At 45.8% G+C, this 24,341-nt stretch overlaps 9 protein-coding genes across 9 annotated transcripts; 5 read left to right on the plus strand and 4 right to left on the minus strand.

Annotated features, from left to right (window-relative positions):
* Positions 1-4,377, plus strand: POJ06DRAFT_275481 (IKI3 family-domain-containing protein). Its single transcript, XM_056189647.1, has 5 exons — positions 1-296; positions 352-1,408; positions 1,461-2,520; positions 2,581-2,849; positions 2,908-4,377. Exons 1-5 carry the CDS (start codon positions 132-134, stop codon positions 4,275-4,277), a joined length of 3,921 nt encoding a protein of 1,306 aa, XP_056043830.1. The 5' UTR covers positions 1-131; the 3' UTR covers positions 4,278-4,377.
* Positions 4,378-6,016, minus strand: POJ06DRAFT_301069 (GHMP kinase). The gene is made up of 2 exons (XM_056190730.1): positions 5,859-6,016; positions 4,378-5,809 (listed from the first exon to the last, which is right to left on the minus strand). Exons 1-2 carry the CDS (start codon positions 5,907-5,909, stop codon positions 4,685-4,687), a joined length of 1,176 nt encoding a protein of 391 aa, XP_056043831.1. The 5' UTR covers positions 5,910-6,016; the 3' UTR covers positions 4,378-4,684.
* Positions 6,017-6,214: 198 nt separating this feature from the next.
* POJ06DRAFT_290269 (uncharacterized protein) lies at positions 6,215-8,813 on the plus strand (the record flags this gene model as incomplete). The annotated part of the gene is made up of 10 exons (XM_056190335.1): positions 6,215-6,316; positions 6,373-6,516; positions 6,578-6,830; positions 6,879-7,152; positions 7,215-7,348; positions 7,398-7,537; positions 7,605-7,751; positions 7,802-8,465; positions 8,516-8,684; positions 8,735-8,813. The coding sequence occupies 10 exons, from the start codon at positions 6,215-6,217 to the stop codon at positions 8,811-8,813; spliced, it is 2,106 nt and encodes a 701-aa protein (XP_056043832.1).
* A 415-nt stretch (positions 8,814-9,228) lies between these two features.
* On the minus strand, positions 9,229-9,934 carry POJ06DRAFT_196874 (ribosomal protein S17-domain-containing protein; the record flags this gene model as incomplete). The annotated part of the gene is made up of 5 exons (XM_056185048.1): positions 9,229-9,297; positions 9,359-9,478; positions 9,540-9,655; positions 9,709-9,826; positions 9,890-9,934. 5 exons carry the CDS (start codon positions 9,932-9,934, stop codon positions 9,229-9,231), a joined length of 468 nt encoding a protein of 155 aa, XP_056043833.1.
* A 287-nt stretch (positions 9,935-10,221) lies between these two features.
* Positions 10,222-14,201, plus strand: POJ06DRAFT_252525 (Spc7 kinetochore protein-domain-containing protein). The gene is made up of 6 exons (XM_056187539.1): positions 10,222-10,576; positions 10,630-10,796; positions 10,862-12,782; positions 12,834-13,455; positions 13,503-13,660; positions 13,720-14,201. Exons 1-6 carry the CDS (start codon positions 10,409-10,411, stop codon positions 14,122-14,124), a joined length of 3,441 nt encoding a protein of 1,146 aa, XP_056043834.1. The 5' UTR covers positions 10,222-10,408; the 3' UTR covers positions 14,125-14,201.
* A 287-nt stretch (positions 14,202-14,488) lies between these two features.
* On the plus strand, positions 14,489-15,622 carry POJ06DRAFT_197146 (galactose mutarotase-like domain-containing protein; the record flags this gene model as incomplete). Its single annotated transcript, XM_056185064.1, has 6 exons — positions 14,489-14,625; positions 14,675-14,732; positions 14,793-14,861; positions 14,915-15,139; positions 15,197-15,401; positions 15,456-15,622. 6 exons carry the CDS (start codon positions 14,489-14,491, stop codon positions 15,620-15,622), a joined length of 861 nt encoding a protein of 286 aa, XP_056043835.1.
* Positions 15,623-17,002: 1,380 nt separating this feature from the next.
* On the minus strand, positions 17,003-20,683 carry POJ06DRAFT_290278 (WD40-repeat-containing domain protein; the record flags this gene model as incomplete). Its single annotated transcript, XM_056190336.1, has 10 exons — positions 17,003-18,124; positions 18,182-18,356; positions 18,416-18,595; positions 18,650-19,018; positions 19,076-19,213; positions 19,267-19,497; positions 19,548-19,600; positions 19,671-20,402; positions 20,445-20,607; positions 20,660-20,683. The coding sequence occupies 10 exons, from the start codon at positions 20,681-20,683 to the stop codon at positions 17,169-17,171; spliced, it is 3,021 nt and encodes a 1,006-aa protein (XP_056043836.1). The 3' UTR covers positions 17,003-17,168.
* A 157-nt stretch (positions 20,684-20,840) lies between these two features.
* POJ06DRAFT_103332 (cytochrome c/c1 heme-lyase) lies at positions 20,841-21,868 on the plus strand. The gene is made up of 3 exons (XM_056183941.1): positions 20,841-21,395; positions 21,462-21,542; positions 21,591-21,868. The coding sequence occupies exons 1-3, from the start codon at positions 20,956-20,958 to the stop codon at positions 21,784-21,786; spliced, it is 717 nt and encodes a 238-aa protein (XP_056043837.1). The 5' UTR covers positions 20,841-20,955; the 3' UTR covers positions 21,787-21,868.
* POJ06DRAFT_103438 (nucleoporin protein Ndc1-Nup) lies at positions 21,704-24,238 on the minus strand. Its single transcript, XM_056183942.1, has 7 exons — positions 23,926-24,238; positions 23,792-23,878; positions 23,577-23,736; positions 23,393-23,522; positions 23,185-23,342; positions 22,902-23,127; positions 21,704-22,850 (listed from the first exon to the last, which is right to left on the minus strand). Exons 1-7 carry the CDS (start codon positions 24,095-24,097, stop codon positions 21,951-21,953), a joined length of 1,833 nt encoding a protein of 610 aa, XP_056043838.1. The 5' UTR covers positions 24,098-24,238; the 3' UTR covers positions 21,704-21,950.
* Positions 24,239-24,341: the final 103 nt, after the last annotated feature.

Consider the following 24,341-nt stretch of genomic DNA (forward strand, 5'->3'; position numbering starts at 1 on the left):
AAGAACACTGGCTGGATCTACATAAGAAAACTCGGGTAAATCTAACTAGAGATTCAGTAACATACAGTTACAATTGGCGTTCTAGTTCCGGCAAACTTCTCTGGGAGTGCGCATGAGTATTAGAATTGAATATGTGGAATTTACTCCCGATTCAGCGGTCTCCAATAACAGTACAGTCAGTGTCTGCTCCTGATCTGCCGCTATCGGGTTGCTTTTTTGATGTTGTCAATGACGCGTTGATTTGCGCTTTTGGTCCATCTCGGGCGGTGCTACACATTGAGCTCCAGGAGATCAGCGTAAGTTTTACTGCGATATAGTATGTGCGACATAGACGATTAATAAATTTCGCAGAAAACTGGAAAAATAGAAGTTCTAGCATCATGGGATTCGCTACCTGTCGCGTCAGATTTTGACCAGATCATCGATCTTCACTATTTCCCAGATGCCAGCACTGCCGTCGTAGTGCTAGCTGGAGGAGACATAGTATCTGTGCGTGTCAAAGATAATGACCAACCCGAGGGAATCATTGAGATTGTGGGATCCATTGACGAGGGCATAACCTCGGCAGCATGGAGCCCCGACGAGGAAATTCTGGCAGTGACAACTGGTGCGCAAACTATTATTCTGCTGAACCGTCAGTTTGATCCGCTCGTAGAGCGGAAATTGGTTGCGGATGACTTGAAGATTTCGCGACATGTTTCCGTCGGGTGGGGTAAGAAAGAGACCCAATTTGAAGGGAAAGGTGTCAAGGGTATGCGAGACCCTACAATTCCCGAGAGAGTGGACGACGGAGTCCGGAGTACTGCAGATGACGGCAAGGTCAGAATCTCATGGCGGGGTGATGGAGCTTTTGTGTGTGTGAATTCTGTGGATGCAGTCGACTTGGAATCACTTCAGTTGCTGCGAAGGACGATCAGAGTCTACTCGCGAGAAGGTGTACTTGAGAGCGTGTCGGAGCCAGTTGATGGGCAAGAAAGTTTTGTGTCTTGGAGGCCATCAGGAAATTTAATAGCCTCTGTGCAGAGAGTTCCAGATGGTGGAGAATGCCGTGTCGATGTGATATTCTTCGAACGAAACGGCCTACGGCGACATGAATTTACCACTCGATTGCCGCCAGACGAGTGCATACTCGACCTGCAGTGGAATGTCGAATCATCAGTGCTCGCTATCTTGTTGTCGAATCGGATACAACTGTGGACGATGAGTAATTATTACTGGTATCTCAAACAAGAAGTTTATGTGTGTGGCGAAGACGAGCTCGCCTTTATGAAGTGGCATCCAGAAAGGCCTCTCACAATGATACTTGGACACGAGAATAAATTGGAGATTCACGAATTCGCCTGGAATCTCTTTTCTGGATCTAAATCTCCTCCAAACGATCTCGGGGTGTTGATGGTTGCCAATGGATGTAAGTACCTCAGGATTATGTATGAAATGCAGCGTTAACAACGGTTAATTAGCTGAATTGAAGATTACTCCGTTAGGAATTGCAAATACTCCTCCACCAATGTCGTTCCGTGATCTTGCGTTATCGGAAACACCGATTCAAGCAGCAATTAATAGTGCGAATGACATAATAGCAGTCCTCGAGCACTCGATGATAGAACTAGCCGAGTGGTCGCTACTCACTCCGTCCTCGGTCAAACTGCCAAAGGTGACAAAGTCAATTGCTCTCGCTTCAATTGATCCAGCTGGAGCCGCAAGACAGTTACGATTTATTAATCGCCAGACTTTGGCTGTTATTTTTGACCACCAAGGATATAGTCGAATTGTGATACTACGACTAGACAGCGAATTGCAGCATGACATTATCTATGTGGAGGATTTTGATATTTCGGTCGTGACTATGGCACCTCGTACGGACCATCGAGCAATAGGCGTGGAGCTAGCTAATGCTGACATTCGCCAAATTTCCATCGTTTCTAATGGTTCTGACATTGGAGAAATTGCATCCGAAAACATTGGACGACTTCCTGAAAGGTGTCTAACCATTGCAGAGGCAATCGTCAAAGACCGAGTTATTGTGTTCGGTCTCGCATCCAACGGAAGACTCTACGCCAACCAGCAGAGGTTAAGTGTCTCATGCACGTCGTTCATCGTCACCGAAAATCATTTGGCATTTACGACTGCTCAAAGTTTACTCAAATTTGTCCACTTGACTGATAACGAGTTTGAATTTGAGGTCCCCGCCGACTCTGCAGTCAGTGTGGACGAACGTTGTCGTTCGATTGAGCGTGGCGCAAGGATCGTGGCAATTATTCCGTCTAAAGTGTCAATGGTGTTGCAAATGCCACGAGGCAATTTGGAAACGATTTTCCCTCGTTTGCTAGTACTTGAGGGCGTTCGACGAAGTATAGATAAGAAGGATTATCTACAGGCGTTTCTGGCTTGCAGAGCACATCGCGTCAATCTCGATATCTTATATGATTATAATCCGGATCTGTTTATGAGAAATGTCGAATTGTTCGTGTCATCGCTGCGGAAGGTCGAGTACTTGGATCTTTTCATTTCCGGGTTAACGTAAGTCCAGAATCCATAGATATATACATCGGGTTCTTGCCTGCTAACCCTTGCTGACAGAAACGAAGATGTCACGAGGACAATCTATAAGGAAACTTTGCCATCGGCGCTTATTAGTAACAAGTTGTCGTCATTATCCTTAGAAGACGGCGTCCCTGCTGAAGTTGGCTCTGACGGAAAGTCGAAAGTGAACAGAATCTGCGATGCCATATTAGAAATTTTACAGAAAAGTTACAGCAAGACGCATATACAGTCGATTATTACTGCATACTTGTGCAAGGATCCCGCAGATATTGAGTCAGCTCTGATTTTGATTGCAAATTTTGGTCGTAAGTCGTCGTGGGCGTTGTTGAATGGTACGTTGTTGCATGCTAATTAGTCGCGCAGATGACAATCAGGACGAGCTAGCTTCTGCGATTGAGCATATCTGCTTTCTGCAGGATGTAAACAAACTGTATGACTACGCCCTCGGACTCTATGATCTGCGATTAGCGCTGCTTATAGCCCGCCAATCACAAAAGGATCCACGAGAATATCTGCCGTTCATCGACAACCTTCAAAAGCATGTCCCACTGCGCCGCCGCTTTCTACTGGACACTCATCTTGGTCGATATGACAAGGCGTTGGTTCATCTGTGTGACCTCAAGTACGACGAACAAGGCAATGACGTGTTCAGTGAAGTCGAGAAATATGTCGTCTCACATAATCTTTACAAGAACGCGATGAAGATTTATAAGTACGAGCCGATTAAGCAATATGCGATCCTAAAACTTTTCGCGAAGCATTTAAAGTCACATAATGAGTTCAAGGAGGCAGGTCTCGCTTACGAATTGTTGGGAGACTATGCAGATGCTTTGGATTCATATGTGCTCGGATCCCATTGGAGAGAGGCACTTGCTCTTTGCAGTATGGCGAGACTGCCACGAGACGAGGTCCAGGTCATTTCACAGAAGCTTGCTGAAGTACTTTATGAGTCCAGAATGTACAAGGACGCGGCTACGGTCTATCTCGAATACCGCCGAGATTTGAAGGAAGCCGTTCGATGCCTGTGTAAGGGATATTTTTACGATGAAGCGATTCGGATAGTTTTGCAACAGAATTCATCTGATTACCTTGAGGAAATCGTCAATCCTGCGCTGATCGAAGGCTTCAACCAAATTACGGAACTTCTTTCCGATTGTCGCGGTCAGTTAAGTGCTCAGCTGGAGCGACTGCGAGAGCTCCGACTCAAGAAGTCCAATGACCCTATGAGCTATTTCGAAGGTCCTGAGGAGTCTGATGTACCGGATAACGTGTCCATAGCGCCTAGCGAGCTTTCTACGTCGGCCTCGTTGTTTACGAGATATACCGGCAAGACAGGAGGGACAGCGCAAACAGGCGCCACCAGGCGCACTGCAAAGAACAGAAGGCGAGAGGAACGTAAGCGGGCAAGAGGCAAGAAGGGTAGTATCTATGAGGAAGAATATCTCGTCAACTCCATTCGCCGCCTGATTGAGCGTGTTAATGAGACTAAGGACGACGGGCGGCGATTGATCGAGGGCCTTTCGCGGCGCGAAATGCACGAGCGGGCCGTCGAAGTGCAAAGGAGGTATGTGGAGATGGTTAACAATATTAAGAGTTGTGTGGTTGAAGTCTTTACGATCTCCGACAGAGATAGGCAGAGATATGATGATGATGGAAACTTGTATCTTTTGCCAGAGCAGCCGATTCCCAAGGTCGAGGAATTCGAAAAGTTGAGCATCTTGGATTATAACTAGTCCCAAATAATCGCATGGTATATATTTCGAGATCAATATTGTATTATATCTGGTGTCACTGTAAGGGTCTATATAATATAGCAAAAAATTAGACATTAAGTAGAATATACAACGGTAGTTAACTACCAGTACATAATAATTCTAAGTCATTAGGGTAAATACGCTTTAGCGACATAGTACAAGGCAATCAATGCAAAACAGCAAGCCGCTAAAATCCAGATCGGATCTCTGTAGAGGACTTACTATCTTCAATACATCTCAACGAGATCATACACACACCGCGAAATAACAAAAGCCAGAACATATATGCGCTGAAACTTTTACAAATCCCCTTATCCAATACGCCGTAAAATTTCTAAAACGTATAATGCTATTTGTGACTCCTTCTTTATCAATCTGTCACTCAGTTACTTCGGCAGGCCGTTGCTATCAACAAGAGTCTCTTCTGTGCTCTGTGGACCTGAGCCGACGCCAGTAAGAATAATCTTGCTTACGCCTTCCCTCAATGCCTCCAATATGCGCTTGTCGACTCCTTCAGGGACTGTGGGTGCAATTGAGGCTGTATACGACTTCTTATCCCATCCGTCAACTTCAGGTACAGCAGCTTTCAATAGACCCAGCACAATCGGCTCATCCCTCTCCAGGTAGTACAGAACTGCGTTTGGACCCGCGTCAAAGGTGTAGGCCGCAACAACGCGGTCGTGGATTTTATTAAATTTCTCGATAAGTCCGATGACGAGGCGGGAAGTGTCATTCATGTAGAAAACTGGAGGAGAGCTGTCGAGACAGACAGCATGGAACTGATTAGAGTCGATCATAGTAAGCTTACCGAATGTCTCGAAGTCCTTGTTAACTATAGCCTTAGACATTTCCTTGAAACGCTGAGGAACAACGACCTCGGCACGGTACTTGAACAAGGTGGACGTGTTCACAGTGGTCTGCATTCCAAGGGTGGAAGAAGTCTCTTTCTTCGACGCGGAAATGACGAGAATGGCAGCCTTCATGTCGGGCCACGCTTCTTGTGTCGCAATTTGGACAGCCCGAGAATCGGAGCCGTCAGCCTCCTGACCCATCTCCCAAGCAACATATCCACCAAACATGGAGCGGCAAGCGGACCCAGATCCTTGCCGGGCAATTCTTGACAAGTCCTCCGGCGACTGATGCAGGTCATATAGGTTGGCAATGGCGCGCACCAATGCCGCAAAGCCAGCAGCCGACGATGCCAGACCAGCAGCAGTGGGGAAATTATTCTCGGAAATAATGTGCAGATGATATTTACTCAACGGTGGAAACTCAGGATTGGCATCCTCAAGAGCCTTGCGCAGCGCACGAAGCTCACTAAGGCACGCAACAAGACGCGGTCCCTCCAGAGACTCTTCCTTGCCATCGAGCCACAGTTTGTCAGACTGAAAGAAATCTGCAGCACTAGCCGTGGTCAGCGTCCTCAAATCATCCTGAGAGAGCGTGACCGAAATGGAAGAGTTCGTTGGCAGGTTGAGCTTGGTATCGCGCTTGCCCCAATACTTCAGGGTCTAATAGTAATTAGCTTAGTACCGACCTGTTGAAGCACAGATTGCTTACCGCGATGTTGACTGGAGCAGTAGTAGATGCCGAATATATTTTCCCGGTCATTATGAAGACGACTTGAACCTTTTGAAAACAAATTGAGAAATGTGTGGTACGAAGCCGTTGGCAATTTACGTGCTCTCAAAGCTCGAACAATGCCGCGTTCGTTCGTCCCATTACTTTGCGGCCGCTGTGATTTGATGTGACTAGATCACAACTAAGGTGCTCATCACGAAGTAAACAATGCGGCTTGTTCTGACAGTTGCCGGACGGCACATGCACTAACAAGTATCTCAATTTGTAGTTGGCGACATATATCGGCGATTCGAGATTAGTCATATGTCTCTGCTACTTATGTTTGTAGATGGAAGATGACATCGGAACATAGTTTCGAATTCAAGGAGAAGTCTATCCGTCGGGAATTACGGCGGTATATCATACGAGTCCAGCAGGAGCATGAGGCTCTTGTTAATGTATTCATCTCGTCCATGCGATTCATTTGTTATAACTACTAATCGGACACCTGTAGGTACTATTGACGAAATCGCGTGTGCAATCGGGTAGCCACAATGAGGCTGTTAGGACGCGTGGAGCAGACGGATGGTTGTTAGAAGATTTCATACCACCAAAAGCGAAGACTTCGCAGCGCAATCAAATGAAATTCTCGATAGTGGTGTGTAGCCCAAGTGTGGATCATTGGACATGATTGTTCTGACAGTTGTTTCGGCTGATAGACATTCCACAAAAATACACACGCGGCGCCGCTAAAAAAGCAGATTGTCAAAGAGAGCGTCTTGGTGCCGTTTGTGAGGCCTCTACCTCTGTATAAAGATTATACTTCCTTAACAACAGGCGTGAATGTTGAAGACGACGAATTCTTACGCTATCTACCTTATTTTGGTGAAAATGGAGAGGAAGACGGGTTAGACCTAGAGGAAATGTTTGAGGATAAGACGGAAAGTCAGGCTGAAATACTACGAAGAGAAAGTAAGTAAATCTGTTTGTCGGAATCGTCTGCACTTACACTTTATCTAGAAGCCCAATTTCTGGCGGTTGATTTCTTCAACTTCATTGCCAACTATGGCCTCACTAAAGGCCAGCTAGTGTCTTACTTTCTCTATCATGTTGGTTCCAATGCTGCAGCCCAAAAGCAGGTATTGCCAGACAAGTTTGAGCTTGATGAAAAGAAGTGGAAGCTGCTAGAGGAGCACACCAGAAAGCTGGATGCAAGACTGGTGAGAAAGGTAGAATTAATATGTCGAATATTCAAGGACATGACGAAAACCAGTGTCTGGGAGATTTTAAACCTGTATGCCAAAATCGTGCTCTTTCTAAGTTGAAGGTATACTAACAGCACTAATTGCCGTATAGCTGTGCTGCAAATGCCTTAATCGAAGATAAGCGGTCTAGTCTGCGCAGTTCCCAGTCAACTGCAGCGTTTAGCCTTGATTCATACTCTTCTTTACTATGCTCGTTTTGTTTCATGCATGAGTGTCCCTGGCATGGTATGCTGACCATCCTACTAGCTTGGATGTGCTTTGCTGACAATTGTAGATGCCACGTACATGACAGTTGGTCCTGATGGATCTATGAGGCCCCCGTCACTTCAAGAGCGCGACAATACTAATAGGTCTACTGCTGGTCGGAAGATCATGCCTGAGGACATACCATGTTCTCCAGACTGCTTCATGAAGGTACTAGTATGTTCGGGACTTAGGGCTGCATGTTAACAACACTGGGTCTGGGTCTAACCGTATCCAGAAATCTGATACGCCAGAAACCATGACTAGACCAGTAGAGTGGAAGGATGACGAAGTATCGATGCTCAAGATGACCGCTAGTGTCATGATAAGAAATGAAAGGACGTCTTGCCTTCTCACCACCATCATCAGCAAGTCATGTCGGGACGTAAGTGCGGTATTCTACTACTAGGACAGGCTTATGTTAACGTCGGATAGATCCGTACAAAGCTGGAAGATCTCAGGCTGACGTCCATCTTTGCAAAGCTGGAGAAACCAGGGTTGTCGAGGCTGATTACGTTAGATTCTGCTCAGAGTCTTCCCGGTAACAAGCGGAAACGAAAAGCACAAACGGGTTATCCGGAAGACTGCTCACTGAGTGGGAACCATTCTAAGCGAGGTAATGTCAATCCATGCATGCATACTGGGCCATGTGATTCGCGTTGTCCAGCTGTGATTAGTAAAGTATTCTGCGAGAAAGGATGTGCCTGTCCAGCTTCGTGTCCTAGGCGATGGAGGGGCTGTCGCTGTACTACGAATAGATGCCGAACCAGTGCCTGTGAATGTTTCAAGTGGAACAGAGAATGTGACCCTGACTTGTGCAGGTCATGCGGGGCAGATCATGTTCTTGACCCAAAGAACAGAGACATAGCCGACAACAAGCAGTATTGCAGGAATGTTAACCTTCAGCGAGGTCTTGGTAAAAGGGTTGTTGTTGGTCCCAGCAATGTCTCCGGATGGGGATTGTTCATGGGCGAGTCTATAAAGCAGGACGAATACTTGGGCGAATACAAAGGCGAGCTTATATCGCAGGACGAAGCGGAGCGGCGAGGAAAAATATACGATAAGCGTGGTGTGTCATTTTTATTCGAATCGACGAAAGGTATATTGCGAATCACTGGACGCTCCTACGCAGCTGCTAATACCGTTTAGATCAATGTGTCGATGCTACGCGAGCAGGGAATAAGCTGCGTTTCATTAATCATTCCCGGCAAAATCCAAACTGCCATGCCAGAATTCTGCTAGTGAATGGCATACATAGGATTGCATTTTTCGCTAGAAGGAGGATAAAAGAAGGCGAGGAACTATTTATTGATTATGGGTATGTGTTAATGTGCTATTATCGGCGATTATGCTGACCTATGGTCATAGGTACAACAATAAGACCATGAAGTTCGTACCTCTCGAGTACGGAAAGGCATCTCGATCTGACTCGCATCACAAGGACTAGGCGTCATAATGGCTAGGCACACTTGCTCGTCAGTTATATTACGTTGTATTACAGAACATTGCTTCGTCTAGAGGACCATTGACTCTTTTTTAATGGCGAAGGTCAAGAAGACATGGCACATCCGGTATCATCAATTATTGACTTCAGGTCATCTAAACATTTACTCAGTCCAAGGTTCTGGCGGCCCTTTAACGTCGAGCTCTTATATCCCAAATGACAGCCAGATTTCTCGAGTAATCACATGTCTCTTAAACGCCGGACAGTCGCCGTATGTGTTTAAATGGCACGGTCAACCCCACGGTCGATTGCTAACCCTTTCGGCTATGCTGAACAACAAGATTCCTTAACTAAAGTGTACACTATACATTGGCACATGCTACTATTAAACAAAACCCGATAACTTTTTCATAGCATTCTAAAACTTGTTGAATTTCTTCTTTCCACCCTCAGCGCTGCTGACACGAAGGACGTTAAATCGGACAGTCTGCAAGAAAATGTTAGCACCCAGCAAAGGGCCGATGTAGAAGCATAAATTGCCTATTCACCTTAGAGATTGGTCGGCATTGGCCAACAGTGACGACATCGCCTTCAGAAACACGGAAAGCAGGGGAAATGTGGGCTGCAAAATTCTTATGTCTCTTTTCGTATCGGTTGTATTTGGGAATCTGTAACTCGATGATTAGCACCCTTCCCATTTCTTACTCCAAATATGAATGATTCACATACGTAGTGGAGATAGTCCCGTCTTATAATGATGGTACGGTGCATCTTAGTGGAAACAACGGTGCCGGTAAGGATACGCCCACGGATGGAGACGAGACCAACGAATGGGCACTTCTTGTCTGTAATCTTATTAACCAAACTCGTCCATATAATCATCTCACAACTCCCATACCAATATAGTGTCCCTGGATGGCCTCCTTAGGGGTCTTGAATCCAAGACCAACATCCTTGTACCAACGCTTAGTGGCCTTCTTGCCGCGGGTCTTCGCGTTAAGGAAGATGTGAGGTTGCTAACAGCATATCATTAATTCCCGGTTACTTCAAACAGTATAAACCTGACAGCCCTAATATACCTTCTGGAAAGCACGCTCAGACTGGACTGTCAATTCAGTGGCCATTGTGTACGGTGATGTTTGCTAAACTGTACGTCGGTAATATTCGAAGTCCAAATTCGAAGTCGTGATGTTGTGCGCGTGGGCGTTGTTTGGGAACGTTCAATGCGATCCAGATATATTTTGGCTGTGACTGCTTTCCTCTCATAAGCTAGCCCTAATTAATTTGCGGCGAGAGACCAAGGTTGCAAGTAAACCCTTACCCAAAGACAGACTTAAATTTAGAGTTTGTATCTTGTTTGTTTACGTCCGGATTTGACAAACCGCATACGCGGTAATGCAGCGTGTTATTGCAGGATTGTCTTCCAGCTCTCTCCTCGGCAGCACTTCACGGATCTAGCCGTTACTATCTATTAACTGCTGGGAATATATTGGGAATTATTATAAGAGTTGTTATATTCATCAACTCGAGTTCAAGAGGCTGCCGAGATCTACTTGAGACTATTAGTTGCTTCGTCCTGCTTGGGTGATAACGCGATAATGCCTCGACCGAGGAATTCGATCGCCTTCGGGCCCCACGAGGATAAAGAAAATTTGGAGCGTGATTATAGCAGTCGCAAAAGGTCTAAGAGTCTAAACAGTGCTGATGACATTACCTTACCCCTTGTACGAAAGCGTCGGACACGGGTTGCTTCACGCATTCCTACTGTAAGTGCTATTGCTGTTACCGATATGATTGTTGGAGCCCTAATAATCACTAGGCTCCCAGGGGAATTTTGAAGTCATCATTCCCCGCTTCCGATGATAACCATACAGTGGTCGGCGTTATGCAAGTTGCACTCAAGGAGGAATGCATCGCCGAGTCAAATCCGTCAACCTCCCGCAATCTAAGCAGACGAGTAAGTTTTGCACCTGAAGCTACTCTACAGTATGCATTTCCATTCACTTTCACTGTTGCTTGAGTGAGCTATAGGCCTGATGTATTCGGATTAGTACCTTCGAATTAGAGCGAGAGGACACGCAATCGTCATCCGCTACGTCCGCAACTGCTGGCAGCACGCCACGTTCCGAGAGATTTGAATCTCCCACTTTGGCTGCGTCAGCGCGATCGCCACTGGCAAACCTCCGATTATATAACGAGCCTAGTCCTGCGTCGCCTCACTATGCGGGTGGTTCAATTCCATTGAAACGATCCAGTGCCGTCGTAATGACTCCACCTCGAGGTCCCAACAGCTCTGCAACTTTCGATGACGATGATGAGGACGAGGATGAGGTTGAAATGGAAGATGTTACAGATGTGTTTGACGACGTGTTTGACGCCAACAGGAACTTATTTCAGCAGCAATCACAAGCTCAACCAGTTCAGTCCAGCGTAGCTGTTCCCTCCTCGTTTTTCTCACCGCTCACCTCTCGTGCTCGGTCTGCTTCCTCGCCGAACCTAGCCGATATGGATGACGTTGGTAATAATGGCATGAGCACGGAGGCTATGGATATTACTACCGCTATTGGCAGCATTCAGAAGCCAAATGAGACAGTGGGCAATGACGACGATGACGAAGCGACAATGGATGTCACCCGGGCAGTTGGGTTTATTGAAGAGGAGACCGGCGAAAGGACTATGGAGATTACACGACAAGTTGGAAATATCCAAGATCTGTCTATTAATGGTGAAGAAGAAGGCGAGGATCATAAAAGCATGGCTATGGACGTCACTCAGACTGTCGGCTCCTTGCAAGAAGTTCTGTCCCATCATGATGGAGACGGCACAGAGTATACTAGCATTACCATGGACGTTACTAATGCCATAGGTGCAATTCAGTCTGTCCATCAAGAAGGAGATGATACCGGGGATTCCAGCATGGCAATGGACTTTACGAGTGCTGTGGGCACTATCAAAATCGCCAGTGGAGATGACGAGGATCGTGGAAATGAGGAGTCTCCAATGGAAGTTACCCAGGTGTATTCTTCCGCTTCTGATGGCGGTATCGTGTCAACGAGGTGTGTTCTTTCCGAGACCCGATTGCCAGCTTCTCCCTCTACGACGCCAAATTTTATGGAAGCAAAACAATCGCAGCCGGAAGAATTGGTCGCATCCACAAAGTCCCCCAAATTAAGTTCCACTCCACTGAGCACTCGCGGTCTCAGACGCACTCCTAGTATTGGATCAGGTTCGGGAACAGAAACTCCAACCAGACTGTCGCATCTACAGTTGCTCCAATTTGGAGCCGCTAAGATTGTCGCGACTCCAATAAGCTCCCCGCGATCTGCTGCCGTGCTGAGACGCCGTAGAAGTCTGCTTGAAGGTGACGTCAACATGCCGGTTTTTGATGGGCGTCGTTTAAGCATTGGAACGCCCGAGAGCCAGAAGCTGAAGAGCGATATTACCCAGACGCTGTTTAGTGTCAGTACCAGCAGTCTACAGAAGCGCATTCAGAGTCTTACTCCAAAGAAAGCTGTCCGCACTCCCATGAAGCCACCGGCTAGCTCAGCCAGAAAACGCGCTATTGAATCAATGAAATCAGAAGAGCAGGAAGCATTGTCAAAGATATATTCACCGCTAAAGGCCGCGGCTGTGACGTCTCCTACTAGGTCGACGAAGAAAAAGTCGATCAAGCTGCTGTCTGACGTCCCGGCACCGATCATGATGAAACTTGAACAACTCACGAATACCGGCAGTGAAACGCCTCTGTGTTCGCACTCACCGGTTGTTGAGCCGCAAAAGGAATACAGTTATTTGCCAATATCACTAAATGAATTCCTACGGATGATATCAATTCAGTTTTTGGAAGGACTCAATACCAAGAGAAGAAACACAACTTTTCGTCAACCTAGCGAGGCCATCTCCGAGCCCAACTTCCGGATCACAGTGCTCTCAAGACAACTACACTGCCCGATGTTGGAATTGTTTGAATATGTAAGTTACCATGAAAGTATTTTAGTCATCTATTAATAGGGGTTTATACAGAGCTGCCGTGAACTTCGCAAAAACATTGAGGAAGGAAAAGAGCTGTTTGACAGATTGGAATCCTCAATAATGGATGATAATCCAGAAATATTCTGTCGGTATGTCTCCTCAACGCTTGACAGCCAAGCAGCCTTCTGTGCCCAATTCAAAATTATTAAGAGTTATGCTCGTCTTCAATCCAAGGGTGTTTGGTACAAATGGCGATCGAAGCTTCTTGACGGGGTCATGAACACTTTGACGAAGAACACTGCTTCCCTGAACGACGACTGCACGAAGTTGAAATATATTGAAGAAAAGGTGCAATCAGCCTTTTCAGACATTAAATCCAGGCATTCGACTCTAAAATCCAGGTTGGAACAGCTGCGCAAGCGAAAGTCGGAGGTAGCAGAGTGCAATCAGGAAGAACTTCAATCGGCACGGCACAACCTGTCGAGAATTGAGCTGGACGTCGAACGGAAGATGAGTACAAAGCGTCAATTGGTGAATGAGAATATGGATTTGTCTATTTCACTCAATGCCCGATCGTCTGACATTACGGCACGCAATGAGAGTATTACAATGTCTGAGAAGATTATTAAAAAGCACGAAGCTTTCGATACAGTTGCAATTATGGCCACCAAAGGTAAGTACGTTGCCGGACAATGCAGACTGCCTGTTCTAACAGTGTAGATGAGCTGGAGCTGATTTGTAAACTTTTTGGCTGGGCAATCCAGAATTTTGGTCAAGAGTCACTGGTCCTATGTCTTGACAATGAGTTAGAAATTGAGGTTGTAGTCGGCAACCGTTGTGTCTCCAGAATTTCAACGACTACTACTGGTTCTTCACCTGTAAGTTCAAGCACGTGAAACACAAATATGCGTGGCATGTTTCTAACGTCGTATACAAGGTCACTGAATTTTTCATCAAATTACTGAGCCGTGATTTGAACGATAGGCAACTCAGTCAGTTATTGCGTGACTTTTCCTGGATATGGCACCAGAAAAACCACGTCAGACGTGAGATTGAGCTGATGGCGAGTCATTACGTTACGGAGATCCAAGCGGACAATAGTACCCTTACCCTTAAACCAGAAATATTCATAAAGGAAGCTCGTACAAAGTTACAATTGGAATACAGACTGACGGCGGATATGACTGCTCCATGCCCGTCCATCCAGTGTGAGACGAAGGCAAACGTTGTGTACGGAAAGGTAGATGAGACTGAGTTGAGTAAGAGATTGCGGTGTAAGTTAGATGTATGGGAACCCGGGATTCTTCGGCAATATTGTGATGAGATCAGTTTGTGTGTCTGAATAGTTTGGGCGCCAGGCCAATGTTATGATTACTACCTGTATTTGTAATGAATAAATAATTGAGGATTATTAGCCGACCTTTCCGGATCCTGTATAACAGCGACAAGAATGCCCCCCAGAGAGAACACTATCACACCGAAAAATAAGTTTCGGTGTGGCCCGGATATGTGCGGCTTAGTCTTGCCCAAACACCATGGCCGAGACTCCGCAATTTGATTTGCTCTGAAGCTGGGACGACTGCATGCTGCTGCATCGTGAAGTGAGACTGACAAGTCGCGTCGCATCCCAATTCCCTAGTTATTTGTCTAGGAGAGCACACCGATTGTCCTCACAACATTCCTGGAACCGATATTACAGTACAACAATGCCGATTGAACAAACGGATACGGAAGTGATCTTGACTCATCCATCAGACGGGTCGAGTTCTGTGAAGGTCCTTCTTCACGGGGCGAACATTCTTTCTTGGACTGTGGCCGGAAAGGAGCAACTATGGCTCAGCGAGTAAGAAGAGTAGGCTATGGCTATAAGTGATATATGGTAACGCGACTAGAGGTGCGATGCTTGACGGATCGAAAGCTGTGCGAGGAGGTGTGCCGCTGGTGTTCCCTGTTCGTTCCGATCAGTAGTCTATCCTTGTAATATTAGTTGCTGATAATTGCTCTGTTCAGGTCTTTGGAAAGGCTAGTTCTGGTCCTACGTCTACTCTACCCCAGCATGGTTTTGCTCGGTTGTCTACGGTACATTTGCCCTGGTTATCACCTAGCTGTGACTCCATTAACATTAACTTTAGTGGGAATTTTTGGGCCAGGTGTCCGCTAACCCGCTGTCGGTTCAGTTTGGTCTTGGACCGGAGAACGTTCACGAGACTTTCAGAAAGTCATGGGACTTCGATTTCACTTTGATTTACACTGTTGTGTTGGGCGAGGACACTCTTGAGACGGCAATGCGAGTCGAGAACACCGGTAAGGTCGATTGGGAGTTCCAGCTTTTATTCCACACCTATTTTCGCATTCCCGTATGTATTAGCCTATTTGTACGACGTATGCCTCGCATATATCCTAACTTGGTTCAGGATATCGATAAAGTTCGGGTCAACGGTTTAACCGGCGTCGCTGTCAAAGACAAAGTCTCGAAGAGTGAATATTCCGAATCAAATACTACCATCACTATCTCGTCTGAGGTTGATCGCGTCTATGAGGATGTTGACCAGGACATTGTCATTGCATCAGATGGGAAGACACTTTTCGACATCTCGAGAGAGAACGTCGACGATGTTGGTACGTGTTCCTCACCACCTTGAGAACTTAGGATATGAGCTTACCCACTTGTAGTTGTCTGGAACCCCTGGGTCAATGCCTCGAAGAATATGGGAGATTTTCGTCCAGAGGACGGCTACAAGAGCATGATCTGTGTTGAGGCTGGCAGCGTCAGTAGGTGGACTACCTTATCTCCTGGCCAGATTTGGGACTGCCGTGAGAGGATTAAATCATTGCTTTGAAGGCCATAGGCTTCGAATTTGGAATAATCTGTTTGGTATCACACCTTATTAATATGTGTAATAAAGCTATTGGGTATACTGTAGGTCTTCGTTTAATTACGACCACATAATTTGTAAGACGCAGGGTAAGGGTAGATGTAAACCCGGAACTCACCAAACTTTTCAACTAGAATCGTTCCTTTATCATGAGCCTGCATCACTATGCTGTCACTGATTTGGAGCTTCTCACGGGTCGCCAGGGCTTCTATTCGACGCAATGCTTCATCCGGTTTATCGTGGTCGCTAGAGCTGCAAAACCGTCTGCGGGTGAATCTGCTGCGACCGCCGCAGTCCGAAACGTCAATTCCATCATCTCGGGGTATTAAGGTCAGATCTTCCGTTAAGAAGCTCTGTCCAGATTGCTATGTAAGTTTATGGCTTTTTGTATGATTGGCTGTGATTTACAGCAAAGAGCTTGAGTTGACAATTCAGGTCGTTATTCGCAAGGGCAGGGTATTGGTCCGATGCAAGAGCAATCCAAAGCATAAGCAGCGACAAGGATAATTATTGCGGTATAATGAAACTGTAACGGTTCGGTGATCGAAATGATACGGACACAGTAGTGGTGGATTTTTACTTAACAAATAGTAACGGCAGCGAGATTAGTGTACAATAGATTTTCATATTGAGCTTGGACAAAACATATCTATAATATACGTATATCTCTAGATACAAAATAGCTACGACCATATTGCAGACTGAAATGCTCGTCGTGATACATTATATTACTTCCGGCATTGACAGCTGTGGTGGTCTTCTCGGGGTTGAAGAATTAGACGTCAATGCTCTGCTGTCGGCATCAATGCGCAAAATATATTTCCCCGGCACAACTATCATGCCTACATATCGAAATCTCGCAGTTCTTCGTGATTGGAAGCCGATCGGCAGCTTCTCCGTGGCGTCGCCGAGGATAATATTCCGTTCCTACCTAATGTAAGCACGGCATAATCAGCATAGCTGAAAAGTGAACCCACCCTATCCGTTCCTATAAGAGGGCCATGAAATTGTCGTCCGTCTGTCGTAGTAACGATAAATGGAACAGATATATATCGAGAAATGTCCCCTCCCTTTATCTCAGGGTGTTGTGGAGAATGTGCTCTAGTAGTAGTAGTAGTAGTCATACACCTCAGTCGTCATAGGATGGCGTTGCGTTTGATATCGGCTTGGAGCCAGCACACCGGAAAGAAGCCAGATACCAAACTTCTTGTGGGCAGATATTTCCAGAGCGAAGAACCAGAATATTTGGGTGCATCTACCCCGGCAGAATTCTTATATACCTGGCGAGCCGCAGTGGCTAATGAGCCAACTGAAAGGGGGACTGGAGTCATACTTATTGTCATAAAAATAAAAAACAGTTCCAGCCAATTGTTTGAGTCAGACTTATCTATATTGCAAATAACTACAGTATTATAATAAAAATGATGCAAATATAACATGCACAGCTTAGTTGACTTATTTACAACATCCCTGCGTCCACCGCTATACCACCGCTACGAATATTGTGATTTCAAAGGCTATTTACATGCCAGATAGCTAGTCCAGCACCACCGATTAATAACGTCGTGCCCCCGCTGTCCACCCTTGAGTCGGTACTGACGCACCCTGTGTCAGAAACTGTCGTATATGTATCTTCTACTAGGGACAGCTTGCTGTCTGGCAGCAGTTGCCATACCCGTATGTGCTGATCTACGGCAGCAGACAAGACCATATCATCGGTCAACTGGGCAAGGGACGTCACCGTCGAAGCGTGAGCGTCTGCAACCGTATATTCTTTGCTGGGCAGAAAATTTGACTCGCTTTTCGTAGATTTCGTAATGGCTATGCAGTTGTCGTCTCCGCCGGAGACAATAATGAAACTTTCATGTACAAGGGCATCAGTGTCCTTGACAATAATGAGAGACTTAATACTAGACTGATGAACAGCGAGAGACCATTCAGGATCTGGAAACTGGATTTTCCATGCTGTTTCGCACGCAGGACTGCAGAGAGCAGCTTGACGTAACTTTGACAGGTCCCATGATGTAATGTGTCCGTCCGAGCTGCCGATTAACAAGTGGAAACTTTCGTCAGTACTGTAGCATTCGGCTTTAAAGATGCAACATGTCTTGTATCGACCAATCGAAAGCAGACGAATTTCCGCTTTTGATGGGTTAAATAGCCATACCTTGATGGCAGAATCAGAGTATACCGTCACAACGAAGTAGCAACGGGCTCCATTATACATGGTGTCTTCTACGACGAAGTCCATGACACGAAGATCAGGTAAATCTCTCTCAATAGGTGCGGAACATATTGGATAAAGATAGACATTCTTGCCGCGTATGGTGACCTTCCAGCTAATGAATTCCTCTCGGGCAGCACTAGAGAATAAATATCTTCCGTTTGTTGACCATTTTAACTCTTGAATGCCAGAAACATGCTTTCGCACCACGCTGAGGTTGCGCAGACGCCCATCACTGAATACTATACGCATGACATTAGCGAATGAGCGTCAAATTGTACAGTCTTCGACGGTCATACCATTGCAAAGTCTGATGCAAGTATCTTCAGCACCAGTAGCCACCAGCAGCGCATTTCTATCATTGGTCAACGGTGCGACAGAAATCGCTCTTATTTCCCGACCATGACTTCCTTCCTGGAGAATGGAATTAGCTGCTGACGGGTCTCCGGAATCGCACACATTAACAATGGAAATCTGAATGAAGTTAGCTTTGTATTCCGCATTCTCAAGGATGCAAGTAAAGATTGTTGTACCGAAGAAGCCTTCGTATAGACGAAACTGAACTCAGTAGGCGAAGATATCCTGAAATGCCATTGTCTGTGGGGACCACCGCATATTTCCGACATAATCTCATACTGAAGTGTTTCGTTCCAGACAAAGAAGTAATTATTTCGAAATCCCCAAACCACCAATCCGTCTTGCAAGTACGTAGCCTATTTCGTTATTAGCAGTCACCGCAGAAGCGATCTTAAAATGGGAGTTCATACGCCTTCGATGCTTCCTTTGGCCAGCCTATTTAGATGCAGATGGTCTAAGGTGGCTGTCTCAGTTTCAGATGACAATACTATATTGCACACACTGTAACTTCCATTTCGGGACGTGACTAGAATATCTATACTGCCATCATCGATGTAGTTTGCGGTAACACTGGTGATGCAATCTTCTGATATTACACGTCGCCAACAGCCCGATGCAGGTATTGGAGCATGTGTTGCCGTTATACTGTACACCGCAAGAGCACCAAATCTCGAACCAACAACAATAAGATCCGAATTTGGATGAACGCAAGCTGAAGCTATCAGAAATGTCGGCTGCGCTGCCAGCGCAACTGAATACTCCAAGGAAAGTCCATTGTCCTTTATGGTTAGCGCCGTGCACCAACAGGCAGAAAATCCAGGAAATCCAGGACTTACAACTTTCAGTGCGAAGAATGACCATGGGGTCTCTCCATCTCCGTACTGAACTAAAACATAAAGCAAATTGTCTTTCGACAACGGAATAATTTCTATAACTTTGCCGCAAATTTCGGATAGAGGCGCGATAGTGATACACTAGGATCGAGTCAGTGCAGAAACAGGCATGTCAAAGGCAAAACAAAATGCACCCTCGAAGGATCGTCTGAATCTATAATATAGATGAAGCCTTGCCGATCACCAACACAAAAGAAAGGCTTGTCGTCCCAACCTTTCATTATACTGTATCCCGCTAAAGCTGGACTGTAGTAGATCTGCTTCCACGAATTTTCAACAGTGTCAAACAGTACTATATAGCCTATCATCGTTGAGAAAGCATAAGCTGTTGCTCGTGTGGCTGTATACTGTTTGATATTTCCGCACTGTTATAATTAGAAAAGCCAGTATGATCCGACTCAATGCCGCAACCAACCTTAATCGTAATAGTCCTAGCAACATCATCGAAATTTATGGTTCTTCTATCCTCTAGAGCGAGGCGTTAGCGAGAATTAAGTACCATACTAAGATATTCACATTTCCAATGGTAGAAACTGACCTATTATTGACGGCTTGTTGGCAATGTTCCACAGTCGTATTCGGCCGTCCGCACCACCAGTAGAGATGGTATTATCATCTTCGGCAACTGCAAGGGACCAAATACTTCGACCACTATGGCCTTCCCATACTTGCACACAATTAAGCGTTCTGTCATGGAATCTCCACGCTCTAGTAGTACTATCCTCTCCCGTACTAATAATCGTATCATTACTAAGGTATATCAGTTGCCAGATCCTCGCTGAGTGTCCCCATCCCACTGCTAGACATTGACTTGAGTACAAATCCCAAATTCGAATCGACCTATCGTCAGAGCAGCTCACTACACGTCGACCATTCTTAGAAAATTTCAAGTTGAAAATAGACCCTTCGTGCCCTTTGAGATGGGAAACGACAGCCTGACTTTTAGAAGACCAGATTTCTATACTGCCGAAAACTGTACCAGCGGCCACAATCACATCATCCTCGTTAGAGAAGATGGAAGCCGAATACAGAATACAGCCAACACCGCAAGTCGAGATTTTCTCCACTCTTTTACAGTCGCTGCTGATATGCAACAATAAATTATGAGCAGTGACGACACATGCATTCCCGTGGTAGTCCCAATCGCCAGCCAGGATCCAGTCTTGCAGGATATACTCGCTGAAATTGAATTCCCCAAGGAGTTCATTCTTGTTTATGAATCCAAGTGAACATGCTCCCCATACCATTATTGTCGACTGACCTAGAACAACTCAGGTCATCATACAAGGAGACAGCGTAAATATTCACTTACCCTCTGCAATACCTTGGATCTTGCTTCGCCTGAACAGTTTAACTTCTTTCAAAACCTCACCTAGTTTCCAGTCGTAAATGGACAGATTGGATCCCCGACCGGCAAGTAAGATGTTAGATCTCACAAACGCCAAAGACGTAACTGGTCCATAAAATTGAATTGCCTGGCTGGTGAGATAATCGGTACGTAACAGAGTGTGGCTACTTTAATCATACCTTGAATTCAAAAGTCGCTGTCATACCGTCAGTAGCGTATACTCGCTTTATAGCTACCACCACAGTGATTCCCTAAACTTTCCCACTCCAGTTGCACAAGATCAAGTCTCTGGCTATTAATGGACCCCACTTGGCTAAGAAATAGATCGGTCTCAAACCCTGAATTTAGTAGGGGTCGCTTTTTCATGGTGGATTCGAAATTTGAGCCGCACAGAGCCCGGGTAATCTCACGACCTCCGTGAACGCCGCAAGCGCTCGCTCCAAAGGTGGAACAATAATTATTACTCACTAGTGCAATGGATTCCAGGAAGCACGAAGCCTCAACGGAGTGCCCTGTGGGTCATAAGGCGATGCCGCGGTCGAGTGAATCATGTCCGGTTGACCATTCGGCCCGAGCTACGTGGATGAAGCCTGGAGGTGCATCTACATTACCAGCCTCGCCGTCAGCAAACGCTTCTACAGCGGAGACGAGCCTGGGAAAAGAGAGGAAGGTGTCATCTATTCCACGCAGCGAAACTTTTACGTATAATGGAGGTGAAGGCGGACATGGCGGTGCTGTAAGTGGGTCGTCAAATTGGGTATATCCGTCTGAAGAGATGTTCTTCAATGCGATGAAGCGCAAGAACTGGAGCCCTCAAGCTCAGGATATGAAAGCGGTGGTACCCATACATAATGCGGTAAATGAACGGGCATGGATGGAAATTTTAAAGTGGGAAGCAAATACTGGAGCAAGCAGGTTGGTTGGTCAAAAGATGGACTCTTTGTCCTACTCTGCTGTGTTCTATTCTGCTGACTAAGGTAGTTGCGGTGGCCCCAAATTGGTCTCTTTTAGTGGTGATTCTAGCAAGCTTACGCCTCGGGCTCGGATAAATATGTTGTTTGGGTGAGTATTTTAGTTGTGAATCTAGTGAGACATGCTGATATTCCCTAGATATCAGCGTCCCTTCGATCGACATGATTGGGTAGTGGACAGATGCGGCAAGCGAATCGAGTACGTCATTGACTTCTATACCGGGAGACCTAATCCGGAAAATGCGAATATTCCCAGTTTTTATCTGGATGTTCGACCAAAGCTGACACCAGAAGGCGCCTGGATGCGGTTTCAAAAGTTCGTTGGTTTAACTTAAAGAACGCGCCAAGAGTCGGAAGAATATGGCCTATGGCTGCCGGGATAAGGGCTGGCACTTGTATATATTTCGTGATTGTTGGCGTTGGACCTACGTTATAATTTGTTGTACAGGCATGCAATTAATACCCAAGCAAATTTAACCTAATTGTTAAAGATGCAGAATCATCTTACATGTCTCAATGAAACCTCGCACCGCCTATATACATCTGGACTTAGCCCCATGCCCAGTAGATACTTGTCGAATGTATGAACTATTCTATCGAAAGCTTCGGTTAGCTCGCAAGCTAGAATGTCAAGCTCATCTAGTTCAATAGCATGGGAAGTGCGAACAGGGTTCCTGCCATTCACGAGCTTCTTCTTGTTAATCACATCAGACCAATGCAACGGTGGCTTCTGTATAAACGACTCCATAATGGTTATAGACTGATCAAATTCGCTTAGAATTCGGGGTATATCCCGCTGCACAGTTCCAAACGTGTCTTCGATCATGGAATTAACTACTAGGTCGGTTAATGCGCTAATAGCATCAGATACCAGCTCACGATTTGAAACTAGCTTAGAAACCTTGCGTTGGATGGTGCATCTAAATGGAGCACCATACGGAGTACTCAAAAGTGTGATAACGTGATTCCATAACTCCTCTTTGCCCCGCTTGAGCCACTTCTGCATATCTTGAAACCAGGCAATCGCGGAGTACGATTGTACTGCTTGGGGATCCTGGAGTCCTTCTAACAGTTTGCGTTCCAACTTAGAAGTTGGAGACTCATTTTCTGGCGCTGCGCTCAGAAATATATTTTCTCTTCTCATTTTTATTGGCGGTGGCGTAGGACTGGTAGATGGACTAGGCTGAGTGGGGACTGGTGCAGCGGATCTAGACTGCAGTTTAGACTTGCCGGACAGGTCGCTGTTTATGACCAAGGTATTCCGTAAATCTTGTATAACATTTAAACACTCCGATGTTATTTGTTGCCACGTAGACGGCTTCTCAACGTCCTTGTAAATTGAATCTCGTCGACGGCCATCATGATACGCAATGAACCTCAGCTCCTGAAAGGCAGTTCTCTAAACAGCTGCTTAGCTTCATTATAACTCGCTCTAGCGTACAACCCATACCCTTGTAAATTGCTTCTTGGATCCACGCCGCAACCCGGTAAGCAACGTACCATTGGGGTCGCTGGACCTTTCGCTGATCCCTTTACCCCGGTGTAGTGCTCCTAGAGTCAGGTATATCGTGCACATTTCATTAGCCATACTCCACATGAATAATAGAGTGAATGTAACCAAAACTGAATGCAGAGGCGTGAAAGGAAATGAGCCGGCCGCAGTAGACTTATGCAAACTATCAGAAGGTGAGCACCGCACCACGCCTGCTACAGCAACAACAAATAATCCCTACGTCGCCAAGAACCGAGCGAAAAATAGAGAGTTTCGCCAAAGATATCCCCTGAATGGTAAATATGCCGGAATGGAAATAATCGACAAGACCACAGACAATACTAGGGACATCCGAAATTCAGGATATACAACTTGTTTCACCCTAAGCATAGGATCGGTCTCAATGCGTCTGTCAGCTAATGTGTCCACTCTCTAACAAAACCACAAACCTTTACGCTGGGCAAGCTTAATCGATCTTTATCTTGCAGGCAGTGGATCGCCGCGTAAATCAGTGCCACGTACACAGACAACGCATTAATATAGATTCTTTTCTCATTGACTTTCGAGAGCTCAAAATCCCTGGAAGATCGATATTAGCAATATATATGGCATCTTCTTGGGGACTTGCGCTACCGTTTTGGAAGAAAAAATGCTAAATCCGAAAATTCCGAGCAATATATCTGAGTGATGATACTGGAAGAAAAAATATATATTATCGACACGCGCACGTAGCTCTTACTGACTATCCGCCGATAAAAATGTATAGCTAAACTTGGATGGAGCCGACTGTCGGCTATAGAGATATTAACCATCTTGGTTACGACCAGACCTAACAGAGAAACACGTACTATGAAGTCGAGCTTTCCGAAGAACGTAAATAGGGAATATTGCAATAAATCCTAATATTCCCAGGACAGGCAAAAACATCATCACTACTAAACAACATGTTAGATTGGCGTTGGAAAACAGTATCCAAACTGACCTCCATGCCGAGCAAGCGAAACTGGACTACTCAGAGCCCACAGCATCATAAACGTCATTTTGGACAAATGACCGTACCGAAGCTGGAGAATTGCCGTGTAAAGGACATGGTAATGTGTCGGCTCTGATCTTCCAGAGGCGGTCTGCGGAAGCGTTCTTCCTAATGACACCATTTCCTACTTGGAATGGCGGGACAGTGATATCCTATTGAATTACTCTATCCAGCGATCCAATTCTGAGAAAAAAATCCATAAAGGACACTAACAGTATGTTCGAATGCACTCGTGACTACTGTGAGACTCTTTCGGCGGGGTTTGGCTTCCGCGTTTCAAAATCTTTTGAGTCGCGTCAGATATACCGCGCTACAGGGACCGGGTAACTTCGCTGCGTCGCGTAAACAGTCGCGACAAATGCGAC

The sequence above is a fragment of the Lipomyces tetrasporus genome (genome assembly GCF_029532465.1).
Source record: "Lipomyces tetrasporus strain NRRL Y-64009 chromosome Unknown POJ06scaffold_5, whole genome shotgun sequence".
Classification (NCBI taxonomy): domain Eukaryota; kingdom Fungi; phylum Ascomycota; class Lipomycetes; order Lipomycetales; family Lipomycetaceae; genus Lipomyces; species Lipomyces tetrasporus.

Excerpts from the sequence above, each read along its gene's own strand:
- POJ06DRAFT_301069 (XM_056190730.1), bottom strand. The coding sequence starts at position 5,909 with ATGACCGGGAAAATATATTCGGCATCTACTACTGCTCCAGTCAACATC. Across the intron at positions 5,810-5,858 it reads CTGCTCCAGTCAACATCGCG|ACCCTGAAGTATTGGGGCAA; the intron begins GTAAGCAATCTG and ends AATTACTATTAG.
- POJ06DRAFT_103332 (XM_056183941.1), top strand. The coding sequence starts at position 20,956 with ATGGATTCCAGGAAGCACGAAGCCTCAACGGAGTGCCCTGTGGGTCAT. Across the intron at positions 21,396-21,461 it reads GCAAATACTGGAGCAAGCAG|TTGCGGTGGCCCCAAATTGG; the intron begins GTTGGTTGGTCA and ends TGACTAAGGTAG. Across the intron at positions 21,543-21,590 it reads CGGATAAATATGTTGTTTGG|ATATCAGCGTCCCTTCGATC; the intron begins GTGAGTATTTTA and ends GATATTCCCTAG.
- POJ06DRAFT_103438 (XM_056183942.1), bottom strand. The coding sequence starts at position 24,097 with ATGGTGTCATTAGGAAGAACGCTTCCGCAGACCGCCTCTGGAAGATCA. Across the intron at positions 23,737-23,791 it reads TCGGAAAGCTCGACTTCATA|CCGACAGTCGGCTCCATCCA; the intron begins GTACGTGTTTCT and ends ATATCTCTATAG. Across the intron at positions 23,523-23,576 it reads GCATTTTTTCTTCCAAAACG|GGATTTTGAGCTCTCGAAAG; the intron begins GTAGCGCAAGTC and ends TCGATCTTCCAG.
- POJ06DRAFT_252525 (XM_056187539.1), top strand. The coding sequence starts at position 10,409 with ATGCCTCGACCGAGGAATTCGATCGCCTTCGGGCCCCACGAGGATAAA. Across the intron at positions 10,577-10,629 it reads TTGCTTCACGCATTCCTACT|GCTCCCAGGGGAATTTTGAA; the intron begins GTAAGTGCTATT and ends AATAATCACTAG. Across the intron at positions 10,797-10,861 it reads GCACCTGAAGCTACTCTACA|TACCTTCGAATTAGAGCGAG; the intron begins GTATGCATTTCC and ends TATTCGGATTAG.
- POJ06DRAFT_275481 (XM_056189647.1), top strand. The coding sequence starts at position 132 with ATGTGGAATTTACTCCCGATTCAGCGGTCTCCAATAACAGTACAGTCA. Across the intron at positions 1,409-1,460 it reads GTTGATGGTTGCCAATGGAT|CTGAATTGAAGATTACTCCG; the intron begins GTAAGTACCTCA and ends ACGGTTAATTAG. Across the intron at positions 2,521-2,580 it reads CTTTTCATTTCCGGGTTAAC|AAACGAAGATGTCACGAGGA; the intron begins GTAAGTCCAGAA and ends CCTTGCTGACAG.